Raw genomic sequence first — 22,266 nt, 5'->3', positions numbered from 1 at the left:
CTGACCTTTTTATTGACTCATAGACTTAGCAGGGGTTTTTTTGTTTTGTTGTTTTTTAAATATAATCCATTACCTTTATTCTTTTGATAGATTGTCCAGTGTGGTCAGTAGGAGCTCATTTAAACTGGCTCCTATATCCTTGACACACAGTAGTCTGAGCATCTTCTTCCCTTCTGGTGCAGTGAGATGTTCCAGCCTCATCTAGTACTTTCCCTGCCCCAAACCTGGTTCCTGTAATGGGCAGTGGCACTTAGAAGTTGTCATTGATTCTCTACCATTTCAGTGGACTAAGCCAGGACATTTGTGTCATTTTCTATGTGGCTTTGGCCTCCTAAATCAAACAGAGCTCTCTTTCTTTTCACTCTTACTCTCCTGAATCCTTTTCTCCACAAAGGAGTCAGGGTTTTTTGCCCCAAACTCTGAGATCACATCACTCATATGCTCACAGGCCATCATTCTTAAAATTTCAGGATCGGTCCTCACTCTGACTTCATTCCCACCAGTCACTTCAAGCTCATTCCTGACTCAGACCCGTTGTGCCTGCTGATCCCTTCTATTATGGCACCTGTCATGTGAAATGGTAGAGCAAAAATATGAAATGACATTGGGTCAACAGGGCACTTGGAATGTTTTGCAAAGCACATTATCTCCTGTCGTTCTTATAGCCGTCGTGAAGGGAACAGGGTGTTGGTGGTGCCAGCCTAATTTACCAAAACGTTACACTGTGAGACCTTAAGGGATGAATGAAGGATCGCACTGCCATGACTTTTAAAACAGGCTTTTGCTCCAGTTCTTATTTCAGTTGTCCAGCCATGGCGCCTGTGATTGGCATGAATTCTTCAGCATGCATTGTTAATATGTTATTTTACAGTTTGTTGACATTGGAATAGTAACAAGTATTGAAATAAACCATAAACAAGTAGATGTTGCAAAAAAAGGACAAGAAGTCTGTGTAAAAATAGAACCTATCCCTGGTGAGTCACCCAAAATGTTTGGAAGACATTTTGAAGCTACAGACATTCTTGTCAGTAAGGTAAGCATTTCGGCAAAAGTGGCATACTTTAAGAAATGGGGAATCACTCTTCTCGGGTCACCTGTGCCCAGAAGCTCCTTGGGCTTCAGTTTGATTGTAGTATCTGATGGGACTGGATCCCCCATTAGGGCCTGACCTTTAGCTGGGCCTTGTCTTTTGAGGAAGTTGCCCCATCAGGAAAGCAGCACCAACAGAGAAAGCTAGGACTTTGAGATCCCCTTGTGCCTGACATGCCAACCAGATGTGATTTCGGAATTCTACTCCCTTAGGCAGGCAAGCCCTGCATAAGCTTTATTACGGTGAGAGCGGGCGTCTGGGGCCACAGCTTTCTTTGGCACATGTTTGTTACGTTCTGTTTACCCTGTTTGTGCCTCGGGCATTGCAGATCAGCCGGCAGTCCATTGATGCACTCAAAGACTGGTTCAGAGACGAAATGCAGAAGAGTGACTGGCAGCTTATTGTGGAGCTGAAGAAAGTATTTGAAATCATCTAATTTTTTTCACACGGAGCAGGAACTGGAGTAAATGCAATACTGTGTTGTAATATCCCACCAAAAAATGGAACAGACGTATCTGGACACTGATGGACTTAAGTATGGAAGGAAGAAAAATAGGTGTATAAAATGTTTTCCATGAGAAACCAAGAAACTTACACTGGTTTGACAGTGGTCAATTACATGTCCCCACAGTTCCAACGTGCCTGTTCACTCACCTCTCCCTTCCCCAACCCTTCTCTACTTGGCTGCTGTTTTAAAGTTTGCCCTTCCCCAAATTTGGATTTTTATTACAGATCTAAAGCTCTTTCGATTTTATACTGATTAAATCAGTACTGCAGTATTTGATTAACCAAGCTTCTGCAGATTTTGTGATTCTTGGGACTTTTTTGATGTAAGAAATACTTCTTTATTTATGCATATTCTTCCCACAGTGATTTTTCCAGCATTCTTCTGCCATATACCTTTAGGGCTTTTATAAAATAGAAAATTAGGCATTCTGGTATTTATCTGCTTTGTGTGAAACCATGGTGTAAAAGCACAGCTGGCTGCTTTTTACTGCTTGTGTAGTCATGAGTCCATTGTAATCATCACAATTCCAAACCAAACTACCAATAAAGAAAACAGACATCCACCAGCAAGCTCTGTTAGGCTTCCATGTTAGTGTAGCTTCTCTCCCACAAGTTGTCCTCCTAGGACAAGAATTATCTTACCAACTATCACACTACCTTGTATGCCAGCACCTGGTAACAGTCGAGATTTTTATACATTAATCTGGATCTGTTTTGTCCTAGAAAATTCCATCATACATACATCTCCTGGTATTTGGGCTTAGTGCTTCTAAATTGTTGCAGACACAACTTAATGATTCATTCATAGTAGTAATCTGTAGCTAGTTTTAGGGTTTGTTGAAGTCAGTGTGGGGTGTTTGAGGAAAAAGTTCCAAATATCCACTAGCACAGAATTTTAAACTACATTTTTATTTTAAAGTTACGGTATAACATATAGCATAAAAATATTTTATATCCGTTTGAAAATCTATACGGTTCTTTTTTATCATCAAAGTTTCTCAATGGCCAGTAGAGGCAAAGACAACATCACCTCTCATCTATGGGACATAATGTTCCCAAGAAAAAATCTTCAAGTGGGTGTGAGGGTGTTTCTAATTCAAAATATACAGATTTCTCCACATGGAAGAAGTAAAGATTTTCTGAACATGCTCCTGTGTTCATGCTTGGAGACAAGAATAAGATGGTTTAGAAGCTTTACCCTTTCTTGGAACAAGTAGAATCCCGGTCTGAGACCTCTCAGGAATTTCAGAGCTTAGCAGTCTGGCCTGGAGGTTTTTCAGCCTTTTAGTATAATAAACAGTAGTTGCTTCCTAGAGTTGAGTTTTTAAGGATTCACAAAAAGGAGCCTGTACAAAATATACATACAGTTCTTTATTAAACAACTGTAAACACTTCACTGTAAAAATCCATAAAACTTTATAAACAAACATTTTGTAAATAGAATCTATGCTACAGTAAAAGAATTAACACAATTATTTACATGCAATACTGACAAATTTGGCACTTTTTGAAAAGAAATGTACAAAACACTTGCTTTAAAAGAAATTTAAAATTATAAAAACTCCGAGCATTACTATCATGCACTTTGCAAATACCTCACAAGCACTTATGGCACAGCGATCGGAGAGCACCAGGCTCCCTGGTAATATTTATGTAACTTTTAATGTGCTTCCGTACGTTTGTTGTAAAACCACCTGAACATTGTCAAGAATAAAGTCAAACGCCATATTCCAAACTGATTCCACCGATTGCTGCATCAACCTAAAGGTGGGGAGAGAAGAAATGCCATCACGTAAAGTCCTTCAGACTATTCCTTTTTAAAAATAAAAATTGATTTTGGCGGAAAAAAAAAAAAAAAAAAAGCTCATGCCTGTAATCCCAGCACTTTGGGAGGCCGAGGTGGGCAGATCACCTGAGGTCAGGAGTTGGAGACTAGCCTGGCCAAACATGGTAAAACCCCGTCTCTATAGAAAATACAAAAATTAGCTGGGCGTGGTGGCACATGCCTATAATCCCAGCTACCCGAGAGGCCGAGGCAGGAGAATCACTGGAACCCAGGAGGCAGAGGCTGCACTAAGCCAAGATGCCACCACTGCACTCCAGCCTGGGTGACAGAGTGAGACTACTTCAAAAAATAAAATCCTAGAACACTAAAAAAAAAAAAAAAGCTTGTTTTGAGACAAGCTGTCAGGCTGGAGTGCAGTGGTACAATCATGGCTCACTGCAGCCTCTACCTCCCAAGTAACTGGGACTACTGGTGGGCACCAACCACCCCCAAGTTATTTATTTTTTTTTTGTATTTTTTTATTTGTATTTTTTTGTATTTTTTATTTGTATTTTTGTATTTTAGAGATGGGGTTATGCCATTTTGGCCAGGCTGGTCTCAAAACGATGCACCCACCTCAGCCACCCGAAGTTAAGTGCTGTGATGACAGGCGTGAGCCACTGCGCCCAGCCCACTTCCTGTGGTCTTCTAATCACATGTAAGACTTTGAGGGCGACACACTTGGAACTTCATTTACTACTTAGTCAACATGACAGAATAATGGATGTCACTTTTTCATTAACCCTAATGAGGACAGTTTCCCAGAAAGTTTAAAACTTCTCAGTACACCCTCACTTAGCCATTGTGACATGCCATTTTTTCCCATTTGATAAAAGTGATGAATTACTACCTTTTCATGTATTTTATAACTAGATCCAGTTTTTCCAAATCTTTTTCTTCTATTAGATCAGTACAATATTTCACAACTTGGAGAATGTCTTCTTCCATTGGATCTAGGAAGGGGAAAAACTTCAAATGAGGACCAGTATATCTTTTTGAAGGAGAAAGTCAGAAATCTACACGGATAAAGGAAAACTGCATTTCTACAAGTACGCTGCTAACAGCTATCAAAGGAATGGGCTTTGTTACTTGTCAAAGCAAGCCCCAGAATTTAAAAGATATTGGGGTAGCTGCTTTAAGCTTATTAGAGTTAGAGAAATGGGTTAAATCTACATAGTTTAGTCTGTTTATGTTCTCAAATCATGAGACGACTACATCTCAGCCTTGGGCCATTTAACACAGGCCAAGCCAACCTGAAATTGTAGTTATCCATTCTCTGAGCAAGGTCTTCACATCATTGAATTCAACAGCTCCAGCTAGATTGGGTGCTGGAGGTCTCACACAGCCAGCTGGGTCAGACTGCAAACTAGAAAGGCCTGGCACACCTGAAGTAGAAGCAGAGAGTTCTTCCTGTTAAGAAAACAAAGGATAAAATTGCTATATTCACACATTTTCCGGGTACATTAAGATCTCATGAAGGTCAAAGTTAAAGAATTACCAGGGGTTTCTCTGCAGGAGTTCCTTCATGTTTTAGAAACCCATCAATTAACTTCTGGGGACTGCCACAGGCCCCTGGCAGAGTTTTTGCAGGACTGTTTGGCAGCTTGTTTTTCAAAGGACTCTGAATCCTTTTTGGGGAACCGATGGGTTTTTTTTTCTTGTTTCTTTTCTTTTCTTTCACTGCTGCCTTTAGATGAAGTAAAGGATTCTTTGGCACTAAGAGAAGATAGATAGATACAAGATCCTCAACAAATTGATAGTACGGATAGTCTGGATGATAGTAGGTTGGGTTCTCTTTTCTCCTCCCGGATACAACAGGCTCCCTAGCCTACACCTCCCCTCCTGCCCCAAGTGAGAGGCAGTGAATGGCAATGGCTGAAAGTGCAGGCTCTCCAGTTCTCTCTTTGCTTTGCCACTTACTAATTCGGCCTTTGGCATGTTGCTCATCTATGATGGGTAGTAATAAATGTGGGTTTGGTGTTTGTGATGCATTTTGAACCTACATCCTTTGATTTATTCATCTCAAAGGACTCCTTTGATTTATTCATCTCAAAGGACAACTAGCTGAACAAGTATTCAAGACACTTCTGGTAATGTCCTATCCCAACTTTTTAAAAAAGTAAAAAGTGGTGTGTTTAAATCCTGAAAGTACAGACACAAATCCAACTAAAATATGACGATATTTACTCATACTGTAAACTTCAGATATTATCCCAATATGAAGAGCTCTTAATGCAACGAACAGCTTAGACTTTGGCCATTATATACTGCAATAATTAGACAACAGTGACTCCATTACTCTTTATCTTCATTTTTGTTACATGCCACTTCCAAGGCTCACCAGATGCGCTGGCTGACTGCTGGTGGCTGCTGTTCTCGCCCTGCCTTTGTCTTTGATCATATGCTGCTTTCAGCTCCCTTTGAAGTTCAGCAGGTAGGGCAGCAAATACCTCAGGGTCCACCTAGTGGAAAAGACAAGGTCAAAGTCAAACCTGAACTCCCTTCTAGATGGTAGCTGGTTTATCTTTTTTCACAAAATAGATTTTGTTTTCAAATCTTACTTTTCTGATCTGTACGAATTCTTAACGGTTCCGTAATATCAAAGCTGATTAAATCTTCAAAATGGTTAGAGCAAGAACAAGGAATTAAGAGTACTAACTTAAAAAAAACCACTACAACAGCAGAGCAACCTGGGCAAAATGCACTAGTAGAAAATGGGAAGCAAAACATGAAAACAGGAGCTCGGATTGTTGCTGCCCCCATGTAGGATTACACATCTCCACTCTGCTGTATTCAAGTGTGGCCACTGATCTGTTTGCGCCAGATCAATGTGCTTCTGTCTTATCGTGCCCTCCCCCGTCTCTTCCCTCTGCTGGCTTCAGCGGGAGGCTGCTCGGAGTGGCTACATCCTGCCGACGCAGGAGATGGAGACAAGCCCACTCTTCCCTCCCTCCCCTTCCCAGTGGAAGTGGTGTCAGCTACGGGAGAAAGGGAAGGGAGACAGGTCCTGAGCTGGAGCAGGGGGGTGAGAATACTGACACTACAGCAGAGGGTTCCCATATTTAACTTACCTGTGAAAATGCTGGAAGGGCTATTACATTTATTCCTGTGTCACTGTTCGATTCTTGAGGTTCTGGTATTTGCAACAAGACTGTCCCAACTGGTTGTGGCAAAATTCCTGTGTTACAGCCATTCACTGGTTCTTTCCTTTTGTCGCCATGTGCCTCTGCTTGCTGGACAGCACAGACTTGCTCTACTTGTTCCCGGAGATCAGGTGGAAGTGCTTCTAAAACAGACTGATCCAGCTATAAAATGCCAAACATATGAGTTTGAAGTTTATTAAAGCGTGCTCAGAGGTGAGGTGTTTGGGAGTTAACATGCCACTTTCCATTTCAATTTGAACACTGGATAATCAATGTAAGGTACAGACAGACCATCCAGCTAGGAAAGCACCCCCAAATCAGCACATTTTTGGAACGTCTTGGCCTTTTGTCATTGAAGCCTGAAGTATGTGTAGTCTGGAGAAAAGTGTATATACTACTGGCCACTACCACATGACCAGGTAAGTCCAAATATACTCACAGAATGTCTTGCAATTGGGGCCAACAGATACGGATACCTTGGTGAAGCTCAAATTAGATCCCACCCCTGGGGAGGGGTGAAGGCCTGAGGCACATGTTAAAATTCTGGACAGGTTAACAGTCCTGAGTCAAAAGTTCACCTCTCAGATGAGAGACTGCCCAAAAATACAGATAATTCTACTCTGAGAGCAGCACACTGGAAGAAAGGGTTTCTAGAAGCTGAATTTTCTCTAACTTGCAGGACAGAGCCCACTGTTCCTTTGACCAGGGCCTCCCTCCACCTGTCCATGCACATCTGGCCCTTTGGAAACATACAATCCCGTCAACTTGGGTAGGCCAATCTTACCTGCCAGGAGTAACTAATTGTGGGTATCTGTCACCATACAAGCATATCAGCATTGCCCCTTCCCCTAGTTCTACAGCCAGTATGTAACATCTCCTGCCTCCTTCCGTGCAGGGGGAGCGGGGGCACAAATGAACTTGCCCAATATAGCTTAAGATGCTACCTTACTTTCAAGGACCAAGGGATGCCAGCAGCATATCACATGTACAGCCCACACAAGCTGAATTAAACCATCCAAAACTCCAGAGACCTGTTTGCAAATACTGCAAAAGCCCTTCGACATAAGGCCTCTACTTCACCACTAATCACCAAAGCTGCCTTGCTGAATACAGTAAGTCTACATGATGACCACTGTCACAGACAATGGCAGTCCACAGGAGGACTGCCTTTCAGCGATGCTTTACAACTTGCAAGAGTGGCAAATCTTTGCAAAAGCACTTTCATTCAACCCAGTTATTGCTTATTTAGAATCCAACATGATCTACCCGAACAAGTGACCCATTCTCCCTTTCTTGGTGAAATGGATGAAGAAATAAAAATGCCATTTTCATTTGTAAACTTATATTTTTGTACTTATATTTAAGAGTATAAAATGTACTTATATTTAGGACTATAAAAATGTACCTGGGAAGGTGACGGGACCTCTATACTCAGGTTAAGTCTTGACTGCACACTGACAGGAGAATGCAGACCGTTCCATTTCCCTGAAGACTCAGCCTTGTTAGTATCAGGACTGGTCAGCAGATGTGCGGGAAAAGGTGGCAAAGTGCAAGTTCTAGAAGCAGATGATATTTCCAGATCCACAGCAGTCCGAAATACTACGAAGAGAAAAGACATAAAATAGCCTCTTCAGATCATCGGGCAGGGCCTTTAATCCCTGATTTCCTCTGTCCATTACAAATAAAAAAACTTTATTATTGATACATCATAATGAAGAATATAATTTTTTTAAATCACATAAAGCTGTGTCAAGTTTAAAACCAACTGCCGTCTTTCCAAGGACATAAGCAGCACCTAAGCGAGAACCCCACTGATGACCACCAACCTTCTTTGTGCTCCTCTTCTGTGGGTTTCTTAGCTTTCTGAACTTGGAAGATATCACGGACAGAGTATGACCCACCAGGAAAGTGGCTCGACTGAACTGACGGGCGACTGGGACATGTGGAAGGGTTCAGATTAGTTGGAACCAACTGATTCACGTGAATCCCAACCTAGAACCCAGAATAAAGAGTATGCTTCCAGGAAAACTAAAGTAAAATATGAATTCAGCTAAGCAAAATCCTCAGCAAATCCTTTTCACTACCTCCTAGATCCTGTTTCTAGAATAAAGCTAAATGAAAGTATTCAAACAACAGCATTCTATATGACTTATTACAAAAACAATTTCTAGACTAGCTAGTGAGTGGTCATTCATCTCAAACTTCAGAGTATCCAATTCTCCCAAAATATACCAAAACGTCTTTAAAATCAGAAAATCCAAACAAGTGGAATACTGTATTTCACTGATGTTCTGATCAACTAAGGTTTTAAATTAGGATAAAAAAAAATTTTAAGAGAGGACAGGCTACTTGGAAACTTAACTATTTTTATCTTTTTAAAATGAACTACTTCTCAAAAAATACCGGTGGGACTGGTGAACCGCAGGCACACCGCAGACCCTCCATAAAGTGCCACCGTAACAGTGTTTCAGGGAGAAATTACAGTTACGGCCGGCTTAGTGACTAATCCTTCAACAAAGTCCATAATCAAGCCAGAACAACCCTGAACTTACACATGCACACAATAAACTAAACCTACAAAGGTTCTTTTTTTTTTTTTCCTCTTTTGAGACACAGCCTCATTGTGTCACCCAGGCTGGAGTGCAATGGCATGATCTTGGCTCATGCAAGCTCTGTCTCTTGGGTTCAAGTGATTCTCCTGCCTCAGCCTCCCGAGTAGATGGGACTATAACGCATGTACCACAACACCCGGCTAATTTTTGTATTTTTAGTAGAGATGGGGGCCAGACACAGTGGCTCATGCCTGTAATCCCAGCACTTTGAGAGGCCGAAGCGGGTGGATCACCTGAGGTCAGGACTTTGAGACCAGCCTGGCCAACATGGTGAAACCTCGTCTCTAAAAATACAAAAAGGCGTGGTAGCGGGTACCTGTACCCACAGCTACTCGGGAGACTGAGGAAGGAGAACTGCTTGAACCCAGGAGGTGGAGGTTGCAGTGAGCTGAGATCGCGCCACTGTACTCCAGCCTGGGCAACAGGGCAAAAACTCCGTCTCAAAAAAAAAAAAAAAAAAAAACCCCACAAAAAAAATCTATGGTTTTGACATTTTGATGCCTCTTGCCTGTTTCAAAGGCATCTTGATGTGCCTGTGGTTTCACTCCCTTCTAGGTCATCATATGGCAGACAGCAGAGTATGTTTCTGATTAAAAAGGAACTTAAAGGTACAAAATTTATGTATTCATACTCCTCACAGTCATATCTACTTCTAGGAAACAAGAACAGGGAGGACATGTATATTAGCCCCTGGTTAATTAGGGATACCCTGGAAAAGCACAGTAAGAATCTGAGAAAATTATTCTAAAATGAAGAAGATCAAAATGGAGAAAGTCAAGAATTTTTGTTTCTCTTTTCCTTATATCACAAAGCAGCTAAAGACCTACATATAAAGTCCCTATATGCCAGCAATAACCATTCTGAGAGCAAGCCTCAAATGACACAAAAATTACAGAAAGTCAGAATTTACAATGTTACTATACACTTACCCCTCTCATGTCTGATATATTTAGTTTCATTGTATGAAACATGTTTAGCATCGCCTTTCCAATTATTTTTGCATTATCTGTTGCCTGGTCAAGAGTTACAGTCCTGTAAGTGATAGAATTGTAAAACAAAAGCTTCATTCCATATGTATTCACTAGTACTAAAGTAGTATGGAACGGTTTAAAAGAGTTACAGAAAAGTTGGAAACAGTTACAAAGAAGATTATAAAAGTGAATGCCACAGCCCCCCTTCCAGGAAGCCAGAAATACCAAATTAGTTACACTGGCAAAGAAGGGGGAAAGAAAAATTATGGAACACTGGAACTTCAAGGTAATAACGATAATGGACACCTGGGTCAACTACAAATCAGTTGAGAAATTTAGAAAAAGGTATATTTTAGCCAACACATGCACAAATGAATACATATTTTCCAGCTACAGCACAAATGAATGGTAAACACAATGTTCTTGATTCCAAGAGAAGTTTTAGGTTCCAAGATTATGTATGCTGAGGTACAGCAAATATTCAGAAGAGAAAGATGAATTCTCGGTATGTTGTTTCTTGACTCTCCTTCGTGTTTACAGTAAAGCCAATAAACAATTCTTAGATCTTTAAGAACTCTTGAGAGAGGACCAAATGATCCATCAGCATTACTTGGTCCCAAAGATGTGATGACCTCACCCACCATTTCCTTCAGAGCTGTTTGAGCTTCTCTGGCATGAGCAGGGTGTCCCATTACAAACAGAATTACTCACTCAGTAACAGACTACAAATTACTACCAGTTCTCTTTCCAAAGGAAAGTTATTTCGTGTTTTGGATTAATGAACAAATGAAGTTCCAGGCCTTTAAACAGAAAAAAAATACTATAAATTGAATCTGATTTTCCCATAGAAATGTTTAAGAAGACAATCGCATTACTTCATCTGCTTATAGAAATGACCACTAAAAACTGGGCACAGTGGCTTACACCTGTAATCCCAAAACGTTGGGAGGTCAAGGCAAAAGGATTGTTCAAGGCCAGCCTGGGCAACAGGGCAAGATCCTATCTCTACATAAATAAGTTTTCAAATAAATAAATGACCACTATTTACTATTTGAGATACATGTATATATCGTAACACTTCAGTAAATATAATTCAAGATAACCAACTGATAAAAAATGTATTTCATAAATCATGTTGTCTAATTGTAATTTGTAATTCCTGCTTTCATGGTAACTTGGGAGTTTCTCTGTTTAAGAGCCGTCATCTCATGACTTAGCAATATCATCATATACATGAATGCACCATGTATGGTTGGCATGAGCTAATCTTCAATGAAACTGTACTTCATAGTTCCTTATAAGTAGCTTTCAAAAGTGTCAAAAGCCTCAAAACTTTGGTTTCACAGATGACATACAGTCTAACATAAAATGACACATAAAACCACATATCTTCATATTGGTCACAAATCTTACATGAAGTTTAATATTAAGTAGTTGGCCCTGACATAAAAAACGAGGGTTTCAGTCCAGGTACATTGGCTCACGCCTGTAATCGGAACACTATGGAAGGCTGAGGTGGGCGGATCATTTGAAGCCAGGAGTTGAAGATCAGCCTTGCCAACATAGTGAAACCCTATCTCTACTGAAAATACAAAAATTCGCTGGGCATGGTGGCATGCCCCGTAATCCCAGCTACCCAAGAGGCTGAGACAGGAGGATCGCTTGAACCCAGGAGGCGGAAGTTGCAGTGAGATCCGATCGCGCCACTGCCCTCAGGCCTGGGTGACAGAGTCAGAATCCATCTCAACAGAAACAAAAACAAAAAAAACCAGGTTTTTAAATGCTTTCACCAGTTTTCAGACATTACAGTGATTCACTCATCTTTTTACCAATTACATTTATACACCTATGTAAATGAAGTTGCTCTCCTTCACCAGCATTTTTCTAGCTACTATTAGTCTGCCTTTGTGTATCGTTTTTTTTTTGAGACAAAATCTCACTCTGTTGCCCAGGCTGGAGTGCACTGGCACAATCTTGGCTCACTGCAACCTCTGCCTCCTGGGTTCAAGCGATCCTCCTGCCCCAGCCTCCTGAGTAGCTGGGACTACAGCCGAATGCCGAATGCCACCAGGTCCGGCTAATTTTTGTACTTTTAATGGAAATGGAGTTTCACCATGTTGGCCAGGCTGGTCTCAAACTCCTGGCCTCAAGTAATCCAGCTGCCTTGGCCTCCCAAAGTGCTGGGATTACAGGCATGAGCCACCACACCCGGTCTGTATCACGGTTTTTAAGAACTACACTGAAATTTCCCTCAGGAAAAAAGTTTCACCAAGTCCAAAAATTATAGCAGTCCCTTTGTTCTGCAGCCTTGCCCTTTCTTTCTGTCCATGCAGTAAAGTTAACAGCCCAAAGATGCCAAGCAAAGGCTGCCAAGGTCTGGAATGCTGTCAAACCAACCTCCTGTGTGTGGGCCTGGCTGAAACCAAGTGTATTAACCTAAGCTGAATGCCTTAGGCTGATGCCTGCTTCTACAGAATACCAGATAACATGGGCTTACAGGTCTTTATTCAAACTCCTCCTTGGTTTTCTTCATTTTCTATTACTTACACAATTTGTACTGAAATATAATTACCAATATCATTTTTGAGGTGAGCTTACCTGGCAACGTTATCACAAATTCCATGGCCTCCAAATTTTGCAGTTTCTACAGGAGCCCCGGCCTTTCGTACCATGATTTTGAGAGTTAGACGTTTACCCTTCATGCCAGTGGCTTCTAGTCTTCTTTGAATTTCTTCTGAAAGACTCAGAAGAAAAGCTTCTGCCTCTTTTGGCTATGGAAAGACAAACATGAAGAAACTTCCATTCCGTTTTCCTAAATACCTAATAATTGTTCTCAAGTATTTTAACTCTGAATATTAAACATGTTGGTTACTCATTATCATGCTCAGCATCTATTAAAAAGAAACGTGGCCAGGTGCGGTGGCTCACGCCTGTAATCCCAGCACTTTGAGAGGCCGAGGCTGGTGGATCACCTGAGGTCAGGAGTTTGAGACCAGCCTGACCAACGTGGTAAAACCCTGTCTCTATTAAAAATGCAAAAATTAGCTGGGCGTGGTGGCATGCGCCTGTAATCCCAGCCACTCAGGAGGCTGAGGCAGGAGAATTGCTTGAGCCCAGGAGACGGAGGCTGCAGTGAGCTGAGATCACGCCATTGCATTCCAGCCTGGGTGACAGAGGGAGACTCTGTCTCAAAATGCTAAAACTACAACAACAAAAACCGTTTGGTATACCCTCACTATTAAATAAAAATACCCACCTTCCCAACAAAGTGAATGTAATAAGTACTTTTAAAAGATATTTTTCCTTTCTTTCTTTTCTTTTTTTTTTTTTTGAGACAAAGTGTTGCTCTTGTCCCCCAGCCTGGAGTGCAATAGCATGATCTTGGCTCACTGCAACCTCTGCCTCCCAGGTTCAAGCGATTCTCTTGCCTCAGCCTCCCGAGTAGCTGGGATTACAGGCGCCTGCCACCATGGCTGGCTAACTTTTTTGTATTTTTAGTAGAGATGGGGTTTCACCATGCTGGCCAGGCTGGTCTCCAACTCCTGACCTCAGGTGATTGGCCCACCTCGGCCTCCGAAAGTGATGGGATTACAGGCGTAAGCCACCGTGTCGGGCCCCTTTCTTTCTTTTCTATGCCATCATTGACTTGTTGAAATTTTTTTGTAATTATGTTAGTAAGTTCTGCTAATAAAATGTGTTCCAACACTGTGCTTATAGCCCAAACATCATCCATCTCCATGCCTAAGGAAACAAACTTCTGAGGTCCACAGTGTAGGCAGAGAGGGCAATTAACTCATCACATTTCAAATCCTTATGATATGGTGTTGTTCGTACATACAAATTCAAGACGTATCCAGCCGGGTGCAGTGGCTCACGCCTGTAATCCCAGCACTTTGGGAGGCTGAGGCGGGCGGATCACGAGGTCAGGAGTTTGAGACCAGCCTGACCAACATGACAAAACCCCGTCTCTACTAAAAATACAAAAAATTAGTCAGGCGTGGTGGCAGGTGCCTGTAATCCCAGCTACTTGGGAGGCTGAGGCAGGAGAATCTCTTAAATCCAGGAAACAGAGGTTGCAGTGAGCCAAGACTGCGCCATTACACTCCACGCGCGGCAACAGAGCGAGACTCCATCTCAGAAAGGCAAGACATACCCAAATCCATAATCTGAAGGAAAATGGAAACCACTCAGCCATCTGTGCTGCAGCTTTCCAAAAGCCTGCATAAGGAGCAGCTTGCTGAAACTTAATTTAACTACAGCTTAAAAAGTATTTCCAATTTTTCTCATCTTTGTTATTGTTTCACTGTAAATTAGATTATAATCCCAAGTTCTCTAATAACTGGCCCCCAAGGCATAATCTTTTAGTATATTTCCTCAAGAGCTAAGTTTCCTCAGTCTCAGCCTTATCTGGGGCTATACCTTACCACACACTGCCTTAAAAGGCCTTCTTGAGGCTCTGGGGATACAACAGTTTTAAGACTTAATTTCAAGCATCAAGGGTCTTATGGTTTAGCTGGAGAGGTAGGACTATGTAAAAATGTGAAGGAACAACAGACGGTAAAATCTGTTCAATGATCAGTACCTGGGTAAACCTTATTCCATAGTTGATCTCAGCTGACACAGATTTTCTTTCCTTTTCAGTTCGAACTGGTCTATCATCCAAGCCACGGCAGAACCTATAAAGCATCTGACCTGTTTTGGGACCAAATTCTTTTTGGAGTTTTGCCATGGTCATATATTGCAAGTCTCCACAAGTTTTAATTCCCAAAGATGCCAACTTAGATTCCATTGAACATCCAACTCCTAGGAAAAGGAATATATATAGTTCTTTAAGTATGCAGACTAAGCTACTAATAACAAGTTTATTAACACAAAATACCCACCATTTATGCACAAAACAACTAATTTAAAATAATCTTTAAAGTCTTTAGGTGACGTAACTGAAGCATCCACAGGTTGAAGAATTTCTTGGTGCAAAATCATGCTAGTAGGTGTATTTCTAGACTCTACTTCTCAATTCGGACTCCACACACAGATGAACAAGAAACTTTTAAAATACGTATAAACTCAAGCTATCAAAAATGTCCTTTCTTTATTAGTGAATAATATCAACATACCTATCTTATTCACAAAATCAACTAAGGAATCAACTGTCATTTAAACAAGTCTATAGTGTGACTTACAGACATACTAGCCGACTCACGAAATGTAAGGGACTCTATTATGATTTCGGGCATCACCAAATCTCACACTGGTGTGTAAGCTGTATTTTTTCAGTAAAAAACAGAACAAGAATTCACAAAATGGGCCCAAGTCCAAAAGTGTTACATGCTATCATACGTACCACTGACCTGAGGATGAAGGATCCTAACCAAACCAACTCGTGGTGGGGTAGAAGACAGACTTTTTTTTTAATCGAAAGGATGATCTCTCTGAAGAGATATTAACTCTCCTACAGCTGGGTCAGCAGGCAGCAGTCCCTATGTCCTATTCTGCAAGGTTTGAGCCCCACCCAAAGGATACTGATTCATTCTGTTGCTCTAAGTTGGAGTCTTGGTTTTCTTCAATTTGCCCTAAATGCTTTAAAAAGGTACACAAATTTGGGAGAGGTTTGGAGTAACCGAGGGAAACTATAATGCTTCCTAAAATGGTTCCACACCATCAAGTAAAACTTTTTCATTAATGAGGAAAAGACAGCGTTGTGTTTCTGGTCTTCTGTAGGAACTTATTCAAAGAGAACTCAGGCTGGGTGCGGTGGCTCACACCTGTAATCTCAATACTTTGGGAGGCCAAGGCAGGAGGATTTCTTGAGGCTAACAGTCTGAGTTTGAGGACAACCTGGGCAACTGAGGGAGACCCTGGCTCTATAAAATAGAAAACAGAATTAGCTGGGTGTGGTGGTGTACTCCTGTAGTCCCAGTTACTTGGGAGGCTGAGTTAGAAAGATCCCTTGAGCCCAAGAGTTCGAGGCTATAGTGAGCTATGAACCTGCCATTCCATTCCAGCCTAGGTGACAGAGCAAGACCCTGTCTTTAGACAAGAGACCTCAGAGTGAAGTCTGCTAACTTCTGTTCATTGTTACTATTGTTAATTCTAGCTCCTATCCTCCTGAGTGGTCTTCAGTAGCAGGAACCACCATCTAGTCCAAGTTCTCCCAGGAAAACCTCTGGAACACAAGGTTAGGAAGTCATCAATGTGGGTCCGACAAGTTTAAACCCAGATACTTTATTCCTTAATGGAAGTGAGATGAAAGGCATTAAGGGTGCTGGTTCACATCTGTGCTATTTTAAAGTCCAAGCCAGAACAAAAGGCAAGTAAATACCAAAGACCTCAAGTTAACAATTGGAAAAAAAAAAAAAAATCCTCCAGCGAAGTACCATTCACCAAAAGGTAAAATTTTAAGTGAAACCTAAGTGCTTTTCAAAATGGGGAGGAGAAACACAAGGGAATAGACAAATTACATACTTGGTTGGTCAAAGGTAGACACTTTGCACAGCTATTTGCTTTTAGGAAAGGCTTTTTTCTTCTATTTGCCCTTTTTGTATTTCTTTTTTGTCATAAGACTTCTCAACATCAGGGAAGACTTTCTCTCTTTTTTCCCTCCCATTGTTGCCCCACTTCCCACTCCCATAATCTGACCATGATCTTTCCCTTACAGTTCTGGGGAACCAATCTGTTCTCAGGGACTTGCAAGGTCAGCAAGAGACAAGCATCATCCTAGGTTGGGTCAGTGTGTGCATGTGTGTTGGGGTGGATGGGCGTGGGGAGAAACCCATAGTTTAAAATTTTAGAGTATCCTGAGTATACTAGAACAAAATTATTAGGCACTACAGGTGCAAAGGAAAGGCTCTATTAAACATCACCAAGTTAACTATCATCAATCTAATCTAAGTGGACGTCCCTCTATGAAAGCAGCGCAGCTCTTCTCCATGCAAGCTCATCTGATGGAATGAAACGGCCTGGACTGGAGGTGGGGGAGGGAGGCAGGGGTGTGGTGTACCTCCAACTCCTACTGAGTGCGGGTGGGAAGATTAAACTTGGAGCCAGGACCCAAACCTCGAAGAAGGCTGCTAGTTTTAACTAAATGCGTCAATTAAGTAGGTTTTTATAAGGGAAAGATGGCAACTTTATGGACAAAAGTAAGGGGGGCTCCGGGCCCAAATAGTGCAGCCACCTCGTAAGAAAAAGATGAAGGAAAATGCGCTCCTTTAGAACCAAATCTCAAAGAAGAGAAGAAAGAGTGAAGGAGGTTCCTGGTCAAGCAACTGGGACAAAGACCTGGCGTCTGTCCTTGAAGGGGAACTATTACCCTAGGTTAAAAGTGGCCAACAATGTCCCCTCCTTGGCATCCAGAACTTGGCTATCCAATACAGACACAGAGGAGTAAACGTCAAAGAATAAAGTTTTCACCATCTACACGAGTGCTGTTCAACGGAACTTTCAGCAATGATGGAAATGTTCTCGTCTGCTATCCAATCCAGGAGAACCTTGCTCCACGTGACCACTGAGCACCTGAACTGTGGCCAGGGCAAGTGGGGAACTGAACTGCTAGTTTTATTCAACTTTAACTCTAACTGTACTAGCTTCATTTGGCTAAGTAGCTACTGAATTAGTGCAGATTTTATGAACACCTATGTGATCATGGTGGTTCTCTGAAAATGGGACAGAGATGGAACTCATATGCTGGATGCACAAACCCAGCAAAAGCTGAATGAGGTGCAGAGGGTCCTTCATTCGAGAGTGCATGCAAGGGTGAAAAGCCCTGCAAAGATCCAAAGAAAAAGTAGACACGGTTCTTCAAACTGTAACAGTCGTTGGGGTCCATCCTTTCTTTCATTAGGTCACCAGATCATAGTCTCCTAAAGCAAAAACTTATTATTGTGTATTTCCTTCTTATGTAGCTATTCTAATTGTGTATTACTGTGCGCAGCACGTGTGTGGTCGCTAAACATTTATGGGTACAAGGGACTAAAGAGGTTGGAGATAGGGCAAGTTACCACTGAATTTCTCCTGGTTATTGGTTACAGGACCAAGTTCCCCAAAGCATGTTCTGTAAGATATAAATAGGTACTATAAATTTATCACCAAATATCTTTGAGAAATTACTAGTCTTTAACAAAGATAAACAGGGTTCTTTTTTTTTTTTTTTTTTAATTTATTTATTATTATTATACTGTAAGTTGTAGGGTACATGTGCATAACGTGCAGGTTTGTTACATATGTATACTTGTGCCTTGTTGGTGTGCTGCACCCATCAACTCGTCATTTACATCAGGTATAACTCCCAATGCAATCCCTCCCCCCTCCCCCCTCCCCATGATAGGCCCCGGTGTGTGATGTTCCCCTTCCCAAGTCCAAGTGATCTCATTGTTCAGTTCCCACCTATGAGTGAGAACATGCGGTGTTTGGTTTTCTAACAGGGTTCTTTACTAAAGTAATTCTCAGGTCTTTCACTGTACAAACCCCTCCACCACAGAAGGTTCCCTCTCGTGTATGAAACCCCTTTTTAAAGGAACAGCTTATAATCTGTGGAACACACTTCAGGACAGGAGTAACAATGGAGAAGGCAGATATTTTACAGACCTGAAATGCTCTGTAACAGTCAGGTTAAGGATTTGGGGATTTTACGAAAACCACGTGGACCACTTGAGCGATGCAGACCGTGGCTCTGAAGAAGAGAAGGCCAGCTCTGCTGCCCTTTCAAATATCCCTTAGGAAATTCAAGGCTCTGCCTCAGCTTGGCCAGGACATGTAACTTCACACTTGCCCTTCAAGAAATAAAGTCTTTCCGGCCATGAAGCAAATGAAGGTGAATGGTAGGATTACTAGGTCAAGTAGCTAAAACATCCCTATTTCTATTAAAAAACAACAACAACAACACCACAAAGAAAACTACAAAAAGCATTCAATTTAAAGATGGTGTTTTGGACTACATTGTGTCTTCTCCCAAATTATATGCTGAAATCCTAACCCCAGTACTTTACCATGTGACTGTGTTTTTGTTTTTCTTTTGTTGTGTTTTGTTTTTTCAACATAGTCTCACTCTGTCACCGGTGCTGGAGTGCCGTGGTGCGATCTTGGCTCACTGCAACCTCTGCCTCTCTGGCTCAAGCGACTCTTGTGCCTCAGCCTCTCGAGTAGCTGGGACTACAGGCATGTGCCACCTACCCCTGGGTAATTTTTTTGTATTTTTAGTAGAGACAGGGTTTCACCATGTTGGCCAGGCTGGTCTTGAGCTCCTGGCCTCAAGTGATCCACCCGCCTCGGCCTCCCACAGTGCTGGGATTACAGGTGTGAGCCACCGCGCCCAGCCACAGTGTGACTGTATTTGGACACAGAATCTTTAAAGGGGTAATTAAGATAAAACAAGGTCATATGGATGCACCTAATCCAACATGACCGGTATCCTCAAAAGAAGAGATCACGACGGAGACATGCATATGGGGAAGGCCATGTAAAGACACAGGGAGAGGGGGGTCACCTACAAGCCAAGGAGAGGCCTCAGAAGGAGCCAACCCTGCTGACACCTTGATCTTGAACTTCCAGTCTCCAGAGCTGTGAGACAACGCATTTCTGTAGTTTATGCCCCCCAGTCTGTGGTACTCTGTTATGGCACCCCTAGAAAACTAATAGAGATGGCTAGTGTAATAAACTTAAAACTCAAAATTTACATGCAGCTTTAAATATACCAGTTCCTTCTTACAGAAAACTGCAGTAAGATTTCTTATTAAAACTGTTCAAACTGTGCTATCTACTAAGATAATTTGCTAGTTTGATTTTATAAAGTATTCTCAAATTAAATGTAAAACTAACCATCAAAAATGTCATATTACACATTTCTGACACTAATACATCATTTTAAGTTATATACTAAGGGGGTCAGGAAGCTTTAAAACTAACCTACCATAAAATCCCATTTCTGTCATTTAATATTTATAGCCTGTTAACAGAAACTTCTAAGTTAGTTCGGACATTGTTATTAGGCTTAAAAATAGGCATCTAAAAATGCCACTAAATCTACTTTTAACAAATGAATTTTAAAACTTTCACTATAAATGAAGATGAAGACTTTACAAAGCTGACACAGGCACTTTATAATAAATAGGTAACTACACAAAAATATGAAATAATTCAACATCCTGCCCCTTAGGTGAGAAAGGTTAAGATGGAAGGTTTTCTTCCATGAGTGAGTCAACTGAAAACACAATTCTTCTTTAGGTTTCCTTTTTCCTAATACAGCTCACATACACGCTACTTTACTTCTAAACTACTTGTTTAATAAACTCAGAAAAATGTCGCTAGTCCTGCAGCATGAAATAGGAGAATCAATGCTCAAAACTTTTATCTTTGGCCCAGGAGTAAACTATTTCAATAATTGTTTATTTAAAGGACTCAAAGTCAATTTCATCATCCACCCTTTTAACACTGTTTCTTAGAATCTTGCTACTTGAGAAATACCTAAAGTAAAAACCCATTATAAGCAAAACAAAAATGTAACATTAGGGTCCTGACAAATCATTTGAGGGGATATTCAATGCAGAATTCCACATTTTGTTTTTCATGGCACTCAGTAAGACTTAAAAATTTTTATAATATTCATGTCTAGGCAAAAAGAGGTCTCATAGTTCTAATATTATAGACATGAAAAGGATTTATGATGCCTGTAATAAAAGTATTGTTAAAATATTTGTATTTACCTGGTAGATTAGTAACTAGCTGACCTCTGATAAAATCATCTACTTCTTCTGGTTTTAGGTGGTACTGCCCATCTGGTTTTGCTTTTCTAGTTGCCATTCTAGCCAGGAGAATATTAGAACCTGTTTAAAAAAAAAAAAAAAAAGTCATCTAAGAAATAGTCACAATTATTTCTTAAATTTCCCAACAAAGATCTCTTCATACAGGTTATCTATCAAGTTTCTAAAAACAATGAAAATAAATTTTGATTATTTTAAATAAGGTGTAGAATTTTGCTAAGTATTTTAGATCATAACCAACGGAGTACCTAGACAGAGGTTTCTCTTTGCTCTAACACAAGTGCCATTTCAGCAACTACCCAGCAGCAGGAATGGAGAAAGCAATCCTGATCTTTTTTTTTTTTTTTTTTTTTTTTTTTTTTTTGAGACGGAGTCTCGCTCTGTCACCCAGGCTGGAGTGCAGTGGCGCGATCTCGGCTCACTGTAAGCTCCACCTCCTGGGCTCACGCCATTCTCCTGCCTCAGCCTCCCGAGTAGCTGGGACTACAGGCGCCCGCCACCTCGCCCGGCTAATTTTTTAATATTTTTAGTAGAGACGGGGTTTCACCATGTTAGCCAGGATGGTCTGGATCTCCTGACCTCGTGATCCACCCGCCTCCGCCTCCCAAATGCTGGGATTACAGGCGTGAGCAGTCCTGATCTTAACAGTGGGTGTTTGTAGGACGTGAAGGCCACGATCAAAGAGTAGTTCATGTTCCCAACCACAGGAGCCAGGACTTGTAGGGAAACGAGAATACAAGAGTGCTACTGGACTGGGGACACCAGAAAGCCCAAAGAACCAGCAGGAACTGAGGGTAGAAGACTCTTCAAAACGCAGAGACAGGCAGTGAGGTTCACGGTGTGAGTGTGGGCAGGGGCCACAGAAGAGGTGGAGGAAAAGGGCACCAAGCCCTGAAGAAGGGGCAGGGATCTGCAGAGCTCGGCCGCTAGGTGGGCTTCTCTGTGAATACTAAAATCTCCAGACACAGAGAAGACCAATATTGAGGACATACGTTGGTTTTACAGAAGACTCATGTAAAAACGATGCACTTTCCTAAAGTAAATACAGAGATTCACGAAGAGGGCAAGTTCTGGGAAGTCACACCAAAATGATACAAGTAGTGAGTTCAGGGGAGGGAAAGGAACTGAGGAGTGGGAATATAAAGTGGGACTTCGGCATTACATATGCTTGAACTTAAAAGAATGGATTCATATGGTCACTTACAAATGAAAATTAAAGACAACTAAAAACAAAAAAATAAAACTGTGCCTGACAATGGAATACAGAATTCCTAACTGAAATGTTACCAACGTCTGTGGGTCAACATCAGAGGGTAAAAGGTAAGCTAGCCAGTAGCTGTAGCAATGCTGGGAATGTATTAATC

At 41.4% G+C, this 22,266-nt stretch overlaps 2 protein-coding genes and 1 long non-coding RNA gene across 21 annotated transcripts in view; 2 read left to right on the top strand and 1 right to left on the bottom strand.

Moving 5' to 3' along the window:
- The window catches only part of EIF5B (eukaryotic translation initiation factor 5B), a 63,515-nt gene extending 61,633 nt beyond the window's left edge, over positions 1-1,882 (top strand). For 2 of the 3 annotated variants that reach the window (XM_021925107.2, XM_021925106.2), the window contains exons 23-24: positions 872-1,033; positions 1,419-1,882. In XM_021925107.2, the coding sequence (XP_021780799.2) occupies positions 872-1,033; positions 1,419-1,526 (270 nt within the window). In that variant the 3' untranslated portion in view covers positions 1,527-1,882. The remainder of the gene's footprint in view (positions 1-871; positions 1,034-1,418) is intronic. The other variant, XM_021925108.2, reaches the window with a different exon arrangement.
- A 605-nt stretch (positions 1,883-2,487) lies between these two features.
- REV1 (REV1 DNA directed polymerase) overlaps positions 2,488-22,266 on the bottom strand; it is an 89,557-nt gene continuing 69,778 nt past the window's right edge. For 11 of the 17 annotated variants that reach the window (XM_021925103.2, XM_021925101.2, XM_021925104.2 and 8 more), the window contains 12 exons: positions 20,846-20,965; positions 14,731-14,951; positions 12,747-12,919; positions 10,107-10,209; positions 8,392-8,557; positions 7,971-8,164; positions 6,494-6,727; positions 5,764-5,884; positions 4,921-5,138; positions 4,676-4,832; positions 4,273-4,375; positions 2,491-3,358 (listed from right to left, as the gene is read on the bottom strand). In XM_021925103.2, coding sequence (XP_021780795.2) covers positions 3,247-3,358; positions 4,273-4,375; positions 4,676-4,832; positions 4,921-5,138; positions 5,764-5,884; positions 6,494-6,727; positions 7,971-8,164; positions 8,392-8,557; positions 10,107-10,209; positions 12,747-12,919; positions 14,731-14,951; positions 20,846-20,965 — 1,922 coding nt within the window. In that variant the 3' untranslated portion in view covers positions 2,491-3,246. Of the gene's footprint in view, positions 3,359-4,272; positions 4,376-4,675; positions 4,833-4,920; positions 5,139-5,763; positions 5,885-6,493; positions 6,728-7,970; positions 8,165-8,391; positions 8,558-10,106; positions 10,210-12,746; positions 12,920-14,730; positions 14,952-20,845; positions 20,966-22,266 lie in introns of all 17 variants that reach the window. The other 6 variants (XM_003909025.4, XM_017947788.2, XM_017947787.2 and 3 more) reach the window with 2 other exon arrangements.
- LOC110741097 lies at positions 6,709-8,695 on the top strand. The gene is made up of 2 exons (XR_002516789.2): positions 6,709-6,984; positions 7,461-8,695. It is a non-coding gene; the product is annotated as an uncharacterized LOC110741097 (long non-coding RNA).

Source organism: Papio anubis, chromosome 14, assembly GCF_008728515.1.
Source record: "Papio anubis isolate 15944 chromosome 14, Panubis1.0, whole genome shotgun sequence".
In the NCBI taxonomy this organism is placed as follows: Eukaryota; Metazoa; Chordata; class Mammalia; order Primates; family Cercopithecidae; genus Papio; species Papio anubis.
Note: the sequence above shows the minus strand (reverse complement) of the source record. Positions and strands in the feature narration are given on the sequence as shown.